At 43.2% G+C, this 9,444-nt stretch overlaps 1 protein-coding gene across 1 annotated transcript; it reads right to left on the bottom strand.

Annotated features, from left to right (window-relative positions):
• Positions 1-5,147: 5,147 nt before the first annotated feature.
• Positions 5,148-9,055, bottom strand: dnaja2b (DnaJ heat shock protein family (Hsp40) member A2b). Its single transcript, XM_028431799.1, has 9 exons — positions 8,895-9,055; positions 7,752-7,811; positions 7,454-7,677; positions 7,273-7,353; positions 6,994-7,127; positions 6,708-6,904; positions 6,479-6,623; positions 6,172-6,299; positions 5,148-6,083 (listed from the first exon to the last, which is right to left on the bottom strand). The coding sequence occupies exons 1-9, from the start codon at positions 8,970-8,972 to the stop codon at positions 5,895-5,897; spliced, it is 1,236 nt and encodes a 411-aa protein (XP_028287600.1). The 5' UTR covers positions 8,973-9,055; the 3' UTR covers positions 5,148-5,894.
• Between the last annotated feature and the right edge of the window lie 389 nt (positions 9,056-9,444).

Here is a 9,444-nt window from a genome sequence, read left to right as displayed (position 1 = left end):
TGATAAGGTAAAAAAATGACAGTTTTGTGTAGTATTACAAGCCCCTGCTGGTGCACACATCTGTGCTTGTTTACTTTTGTGTGGTGGATGTGCTTTGGTTTAGACTGGCATCAGAGGGTGTGCAGAGCATACTGCCATCCCCCTGGCAGAACCATAAACCACGGATTAGAGGTCAGGCATGGGGCTGCATCTCCTTGTCAGATATCCTACTTTTGGTGGAAGTGAAGTATGATGTGGTGACCCACATGCTTTATACAGAAATGCTCCAGAAGCACCACAGTAAGAAAATCTTTGTCTAGACTGTATAACAATATTGGAACTCTTTAGTAAGATGTTAACATTACAGAGTTTTGTGTAAATCTGTTTCATTCCTCTTTCTGCTCAAACAGCTCAAAGCGTCTGGGAGACTCTGCTGCCATGGCAACAACACAAGGAAGTAGAGGGGATGGAGGATCTTGCAGAGGGAGCTTTGGAGTCTGTTGACATGCTCCGATTGGCTGAACTGCCCGGAGCATTTAGGATATACAAGTAACACACATGCATTACGTTTGTTTATTTAAAGCCCCCCTTATGATGCATGAAGACAAACAAATCAGCCAGATCATTTAAGGAGTACTAAAACATTCAATACTTTAGTAGCCAAAATTAGAGATGTACAGAAAAACAATCCTTTATATATCTCAATAATGTAGAAATTTTAGCCTGTCACCTTTAAATCATGACGTTATGCAGTGCAAACATGGGAATAAATGATCTAAACAGAGCATTGGTCGGACTAGGCTGTTAGTCACGGTGGACCCCTGACCTGAGTAGCCATATGGGCTCCTTCTGTTAATGATCTGTATAAAATGAAGATCATGGCTAGAGAAATGTCCACCGTACCTCAGTGGTAAACCACAAACTGGATTAGAAAAGAGAGCATATGTTACATACAGTATATAAAATTATATAAGCAGAGGTAACTTTGGTTACAAAATATAAAACATACATAAAAAGCAAACTAATTTATACCATTTATTGAGTCTGATTCAAACCAGAGAGCACCTGGGTACAAAGTATTTTCCTGCAGGGCCTGTCTGGGTGCATCTGGATCCAATGAAGATTCCTGGTCTGCTGTTGCTCTGCTGAATGAGTTGCACACATTTCGCCAACATGAGCGGGACACGCTGACCATACTGAGTGAGCAGTAAGTACACACATTTTGTTTAAATCACACAAATTTCAGGCATACATGAACTGACACATGGCTCTGAGCATGGCACTAAGAGAGAGATGGGATGAGTCATTTATTTTTGTCCCTTCCAGGCTGCATGAGGAGAACTTGAGTTTGTTGTGTCTACACATCAGGTTAGCAACCCTTAAAGCAAAGAGGGAAAAAATGTCTTATGGTGCTCTCCTGGCTGCCCGGCAATCCTGGGAGACATGGTGAGTCACAGTTAATCACCGAAAGTGAACACACGTATTCACAGATGTCACACAGTCATGTCCTTTCATTTGTTTGTTCAGGCCTCATGTTAACAATCCATGCAGAGCAGAGCAAGCTGCTCTGTGGCTACATGAAGAGGAGGAAGAGGATAGTGAAGATTTCAAGGCACAACAGCCGGTAAATCTGACTGTGAAGTGAGCCAGAGAGAGCGAGAGAGAGCACTGCAGTATTTTCATCAGTAACAGTGCAAAAACCTTGGCGCTCTCCCAGCAGGCTGTGCTGCAGCTGCTTGTGCTGACTCAGGAGCAAGAAAGGAAGCACCTGGTCAGGTTGGTACATGGGGTCTCCCTGGAGGATCTGCAGGGGCCAGGTTGTGCAGTGCCTCCAATAGATGGTAAATCAGTTATTACAACATTTGTTACAACTGGTTTTCTTCTGTTTTCCATCGCCTTGTTTGCTGTTTGTTGTACAGACAATAATTTACAAACTGCTTTGAGGAATGGCTGCATAAAAAGGCTCAAGCAAATCCGAGCTGAGCTGCAGATACACAACGTGCGGCCGCTCAAATCCCAGCACGAGAAAGCCCAAGAAGAATGGTCCCAATCTCACCTGGAAAACTGTGCCCTGCTCCTCCTGACCCTCCTGACAGAGCTTCAGGAGATCCAAGCTGCTGCTTTCCTGCAAGCACTGGTGGAGAGGGTGAGTAAATCACAGCATCCAATACAAGCCAGAAGTATGTACAAATATAACGTACCCGTTTGTGTCAGAATCACGTCCAAGCCCTGCAAGAAGAATGCGAGTCTGAAATTCAAGCACAGCGCCTCACCAACCTGCTCCGCCTCCTGATCTCAGATGCCCCACTTACTTCAAGCTCTATTGTGGCTCATCACATGAACATGAATGAAAACAGCACCAGTGAGAACATCACAGCTCAGTCCTGCAGTGGTGGATCACCTAAAGAGCAGGCAGCCAATTCTAGCAGTTTAAATGAAGCCCAAACTGCAGATGGAACAGACCAACAGGATGTCTGCTCAGGTATTGCAGCAGAAACGGTGAAAACTACCATACCACACATGCAGAGGTTAAGGTTTACCATCCTTTGTGTTCTTCCAGGTTGTGGAGCAGTCATGGAGGAACTGCCCTACTTGGAGATCTTGTGTGTGTCAGATCCAAAAAGTAACGCTTGCGAGAACCTCGCTGCAGAGGGAGCAGTCCAAGAAGACGAAGGCGGTGCATCACAGAGCTATGAGAAACAAGGCTCCCTGATCACACTGGCTTGGAGCAAACCACCAGAGGATGGGGTGGAGGCTGCAGATGGAGGCACTGGACAAAGCCAGGATGATGAGACCAGTTTGGGGACTCAAGTCCAGACTGCACAGTGGGAGGAGAAAGTTCACGAGAGAGACAATAATGAGCCGAAACCCATTCAGTTACAGTCTCCTTCTGAAGGTCACCATGATGCAGAGCAGGTACATAATGTGTGTCAAAGCAGAGTTCACAGTCACGGTGTCACTTATCTGACTTCCACATCTGTTATGTTCGCAGGTGGATTCTGGTGATCAACAACATCAAGATGAATGTGACCTGGGAACACCTGACTTGGTTGCAGTGAGCCTACCGGCTACAAAGCCACATGGTGACCTCTGCTCTGCTGACTCTGATACTGATGGCAGAGAAATGACTGTGGAAACGTGCCCCTCTGTGTCTGAGCCATGGGAACCTTCTGACCATGAGGACCAGGATTACTCTCCTGAAGAAACAGTAAGATTTTATTTTGGTAACACTAGTGCTCACAGACACTTATTTTAAAGATCCCAACAGCTGTTTTTTTTTCTGACCTCAAGAGTGTGTCGGAGAAGAGGACAATCAGAGATGGAGAGCAAGTAGGAGGACCAGTGTCTGCAGTTGAGAGAGAGCAAACAATGCGCAACCTGGTGGACATGCAAAGAAAGGTGGAACAGAGGCAGCAGAGAGACAGAGAGAGACAACTGCTGAGGGTAAGACAAAAGAAAGGTGGACAGAAAGAGTCTTTATATGGCAGACAGAGTTCCTCTGACATTCTCTGTTTCTTAAAGGTTCAGGAGCGTCTTTCAATAATCCAGAACAGGAAAGCAGAGGAAGACCTGCATGGCTTGAAGCACACCGAGAGGCTAAAGCACCTCACACAAGATCTACCACTGGTAAATACTGTCTGTCTGACTTAGTAAGATGTCAAAGATAGTCTGTAGTTCTCAGTAAGAGCATGTGCAGATCAACACCTTTTGTGCTTGTGTGAATGAAAATTGAAGTCACCATTGTGCAGTCAGGTTGCATTGGGCTTAACAAGATTGAGGAGGACATGGCGGCATCCGTAAGGAAAGGGTGCTCCTCTGTACAACACAGGGAAGAAGTGGACTACTCAATTCTGAAGAGACTCAGAGAACCTAAAAGATGACTTGAAAACTAGAACATTCAAATCTGTGTCAGTTTCCAGGGTCCTGTATCCTGATAGTAGGGTAAGGGTAGGATAGTGCGTTCTGCAAATGTTAAGGGACAATCTTGACATTTTTTGAAGTGGATCACAAGAAATGTTACCAGATACTATATTTCATAACCAAGGATAAGACCTGGATCCACTGCCCCCAATTGTGTTTCAGGAGGACAAGAATCAACAGAAGACTGTTGTCAAAGAGCGACTGGAGCAGTTCAGACGAGAGCGCTCGAATATCTTGCAGTCCAAAAGAGACAGGTAAATGGCCTAACCACATTTAATTAGAAAACCCCAAGTTAACACTGCACTATTTTATTTCTTCAGGAATACTTCAGGGTTTAAAGAGCTCCTGGGTCCAGTTGCATTTCACAGCACAGAAGCAGAGGATGGAGATAACTGAAGAAAAAACACTGCAGTTTAAAGTCCTTGGTACTCATTGATTTCATTAAATATTTTTATTTTATTTTTATCTGTGATAGGAGCAGACCATGCTGAGTCTGTAGTAATTCATAGGAAACAGATCTCAACAAACTTGTAGTTGTTTATTATACAGTTTAATTATCATCTTACAACCATAAGCATTAACAATATGTATTCGACCCCCTTTCAATGTGTAGACGTCATCCCATGGCCTAAATTACATACACAATGAGTCACAGAGGTGCATGTTAGCAGTCTACAGTGGTTCCAGTAACTTTTTATGTGAACATAATATCTATATGTTGGCACTGTTGGCCATGGTTCGCCTGTGTAACAAAAAGTTGTGACTGCAGAAGGGCACAGCTGTAGACTTTGAATGCACCTTTGGACTAGGACAGTACTTATTTACAGGTATATGGGAGTGGGAGTATTTTAACATGTCAAGGGACATGGGTTTGGCTAGCAACTACAAGGGGGGGTATGTATAATACAGAGGGTTTGGTGCAGGCCCTGTGGTTTTTCTGCAAGAGAGGAGCACATCTGTCCTGGTGAGGTGAGGGACAATGACTGTCTACATGAGAAATTCTCAGCAAATAAACATTCTTTTGTATTTTTATCTGTAGCTGACTCTATATGGCATCCACTCACACTGCTGTCCAACACATAGAGGACATTACCTACCACATTCCACAGTAGCTCCCACACACTGAGCCACTACATAGTACACTGACAAAGTACATGTGTGCATCCTCAACTCATAAATCAAGAAATATCAAGGCCTCAAACACACATCCACACCAACAAAGACAAAAAAAGCTTAAAAGTCCAGACTAAAATAAAAACATAGTGCCTGGCTGGCAGATGCCATACTCAGTCCTTTAATATTGTAACATCATGACAGCGAGGAACTGAACAGAACCAGCACATCCTATGTTCAAAATGTGAGAGTTTGCCTTAGAGTATGAGGTGTGTTTAATGTGTGGTTCTCAGCAGAGTGTTGTAGAGAACACACTTTAAGAGATGTCATCAGGTTAGCTCTTATGGCAGCGGTGACACACTGAATTTGAAACAGGCGTGGGGTCAGATTTCTCTGTAGTGTTGCGACCTTGTGTCTACATGGCCAAGATCTTCAACAAGAAGCAGCATGCGTTTGTGTGTGACTGACTAAACTACACCTTTTACAACATAAACAATATTTGCAATTTATACACTAGACTGATGTTTCCCACAGTGAAAGGTAAAAGCTTGGGATGACAACGAGGGGGTCCTAGTAAATTTCAGCCATTGAAGCTGTGAGAATGACACCACCTTCTTGCTGGAGGCTTAGATGAACACTACTGTCCATGGAAACAAACAGCCATCACACATCCAGGTTCTCTCTGAATTATGGGCACCGTGGAAGTGAGGAGGATATTTGTGTGTGTATCTGGTTTTCATATGAATGTTGAAAGAAGAGATATGGTCGCCTGTGTGTGTGTGTGTGTGAGTAGTAAGTCTTGAACAGTGTTAGCAATGGGGCTTAAGGGATGTTTGTGTATTTTTGCGCTTAAGTGTGTGCAAGTCTATGTATGAGTCTTTCTATTGGTGTGCACACTGCACGCCTGGGCCATGATGACCTCCTTCATCATCAGAACTATCATTGTAAGCCTCTCTCCTGGCTCCTCCTCCAGAACCTTGACTCCTGTCAAAATCTAACAGATCGACCTCCTCGGCATCTGCAGCGATAACGGGATTCTCGTCACGGGCAGGCAGCAAGCATTCAAGTTCCTAAAAGAGACACAGAAGCCCATCATGATGACTGAATCATTTCAGCTTCATGATGTGTACAGTGGGATATTTATTGTTTGCCACTCACGTTCAGTTTCTCAGGGCTAATCCAGTTGTTTTCAGGGAACTGGACATCAAACTTGATGTAAAGGTCTCCCTTCTCGAATGGATTTCTGTACTGAGGCATTCCCTCTCCTTTAACCATTCGAATAGAGCCTAGCACACACAATAAATATTAAGACATGTACATTTGAACCCTTTAAATTTGGATTTCCGGCAGAAAAAAACAACAACAAAGGAACAATAGTTATAGTTTCTAATAGAGGTTCCTGCAATTTTTTTCATTTGTCAACTACAGTATAGATGAGTTATATGTGGTATTAGACAACTATTACCTGGCTCAATGACCTTGCCAGGTGGGTATTTGACAAGCAACTGACGCCCATCCAGGTGTGTGACAATTATCTGGAACCCACAAAGAGCCTCAACCAGGCCGATACGCTGGACCATGTGAAGGTCGCTACCTTCACGGCGGAACTCCTGTTTCAGATTGAAATCCCATAGTTGTTATTTCATTTCACCACAAAATTTTTCTCTTGTTAGTGATGACAAAAATCGCTTTACCTCATGTTCTTTCTCTTGCAGCACCAGAACTATATCTCCAGGTTCAATGCCTGGTGCTTGGTCAGCTTCACCAGAGAATGTGATCTTCTGTCCATGTCTCATGCCTTTGTCCACATGAACTTCCAGGAGCTTGGTCTCCTTACTCACCTTATGACCCTCACACTTTCTGCAGCGGTCCTTTTCATTTATCACCTCGCCTGCACAAACATACACACATTAGATTTCAGGATGCCATTTTGCTTTGATTGACAGATTTTCAGTATGTGGGTGTATGCAGATGCATTACCCTCTCCATTGCAGTCTGTGCAGACAGTCTGCATCTGTTGAACCATCCCTGGGGCCAGCTGTCTGATCATAATTCTCATGCCTCGTCCTCTGCAAGCCACACACTTCTGCACGGCTCCTGCCTTGCCACCCTGACTAGAAACCAAAAGTAAAGCCCCCACATTGTCAAAACTTTTCATCCGCAAACAATATTACTGCCACTGTAAATCATCATCATCCTGGCCTGAAACAACAAAATTATTTTAATCAGAATTCGTAGAAGCGGTAAAGGAAAACTCACCCATTGCAGGCGCCACACAGCACATTCTTACTGAGCTGCAGTTTTGTGGTTTTGCCATTGTACAAGTCTTCAAGAGAAACTCTGTGCACCAAGAAAACATAAAACATTATATTTCAATGACCAAGTGTGACCCAAGTGACCCACAAACCCACCTCAAACTGCCTCATTGTGAAATACTTACTTTAGAGGGTGTACCATATCATCTCCTCTCCTCCTGCCTCCATTGCGGCCTCTGCCTTGACCACCCCCAAATCCAAATAGCCCTCCACCAAAAATGTGGGAGAAGATATCATCCATGCCAGGACCTCCACCGCCCTCTCGTAGGCCTTGTTCCCCATAGCGATCATAAAGCTCTTTCTTCTCTGGGTTTGTTAACACCTCATATGCAAAACTTATCTCTTTAAACTGGAAATTGAAAGAACAACAAACAGTCAGTGTTTTTAGTGCTGCAGGTGTTAATGTGTTTTAGGGCATCATACCTTGTCTCCTGCATCAGGGTTCTTGTCAGGATGGTACTCTTTGGCCAACTTGCGGTAGGCCTGTAATAATAAAAAAAAAAAGGAAAATCTATGTCAACAACATAATGTGAGTGACCTGAGCTAGTGTCTGGCTTAAATCGCCCTGCTAGCAAATCACTAAAGTGTATTAACTGTTCTTACGCCAAGGGCTTGACTTGGCCTGCTGCTGTCAAAAACATCAGGACACTGGCAAGAGCATGGCTGCCTTTGACAGATATCCCACAAAACAGAAAATCATCAGGTTTAAGTCTGAGATGCCAGCATGATCTCCTGTGCTACAAATAAAAGAGAGCTCAAAATTTTGACCTAGAATTGTTTTGAAAATAAACTGCACTAGCTTTATCTGTGACAACAGATAATTATCTTGAATTATTCTAGCCTAGGACGTAATTAATCAAGTTATTAATTAAGTCGATTGGTTTGCATTTACAGAATAGTAAGAAGTAGTCATAAACATGTCACACGTAACAGAGTGGTGTTTTGTAAAACAGCTGTCCATTGTAAATCATTTTTAATGGATTGACGTTTGAATATTGTTCAAAGTACTCAGCGTGTTCCTGATAGCTAACACAGCTACACAAAGGCCGACGTTGATGTTGGCTTAAACAAGTTTATCAATAGCGCTGTAATACACTAAGTTTGCCTGATGTTACACTCGTCTGTAAACACACAGACGCAATTATTTGCTTGTGGTGTTTAGCTTGGTGAATCGTTAAGCAGCTATTTCTTCGTTACAGAACCGGAGGTGGCTATTTGCTGGAATGTACCATGTAGCGTTTACAGCCGGTGTGAAGCTAACACACTCGTGGTCTCAGATATATTTATTGGCTCTCGGGCAGGCAAACGCCACCCTATTGGTGAACTCATGATAAAATGGCAATATAGTTATGAATAAACCACCAACGTAGGGCGATAATTAGCTTTTAAAAACATCGTCCGGTGAAGTTGTAGGCTCAGGCATCAAACTCTATTGCGGTGCTAGCGTTCTGTAAGCTAGCTGGCGTCCATTAGCTTGTTTATAGGCCACATTTGACTGGTGAGCACTCATTTTAAATTGCTGTTAAACTCTTAAAACGTTTCCTTTACGTTTCAGAAAGCACATACCTTTTTCAGTTCGTTTTCAGAAGCCGAAGGCGAAACTCCTAGGATGTCGTATAGCTTTGTATCCGCAACGTTCGCCATGATGCTAACCGGCTACCACAGAAAGACCTTCTGCAGAGGTTCAGCTGAGCGACAAGCCGACGCGAAATTCACCGGTTGGGACTGTCCGTGGTTTTGCCAGATACTAAGGACACAAACACCCACTCATAAACACCTGCCAAAACACGGCAACCGTACTTTTTCCAGAAACTCTCACAACGCATATAAATCGACATTTAATTGGCCACTTTTTCTTTATTAGTAATAAACAAAATGTTACATTTTTGATCAATACAACCTCTGTGAAATAGTGCAATGGCAACAAAGGGGTAAACTTTAATTTAAGTTTTCATTTTTTTATTCCCCGGTGATAGAAAATAATAAACATTTTGTTATATTATTTCTACAAATAACTACGCTGACCAAATAAATGCAACAGATGGGAAAGTAAGGGACTGTCCTGAAAGTAGACTGTCACTATAATGTGTTAATTATTAGATACTAGCGTTTGATG

The sequence above is a fragment of the Parambassis ranga genome, chromosome 19, assembly GCF_900634625.1.
Source record: "Parambassis ranga chromosome 19, fParRan2.1, whole genome shotgun sequence".
Classification (NCBI taxonomy): Eukaryota; Metazoa; Chordata; class Actinopteri; family Ambassidae; genus Parambassis; species Parambassis ranga.
This window is presented reverse-complemented; position numbering and strand designations above follow the sequence as displayed.

Excerpts from the sequence above, each read along its gene's own strand:
- dnaja2b (XM_028431799.1), bottom strand. The coding sequence starts at position 8,972 with ATGGCGAACGTTGCGGATACAAAGCTATACGACATCCTAGGAGTTTCG. Across the intron at positions 7,354-7,453 it reads GATATGGTACACCCTCTAAA|AGTTTCTCTTGAAGACTTGT; the intron begins GTAAGTATTTCA and ends CTTGGTGCACAG. Across the intron at positions 6,300-6,478 it reads TGGCAAGGTCATTGAGCCAG|GCTCTATTCGAATGGTTAAA; the intron begins GTAATAGTTGTC and ends TGTGTGTGCTAG.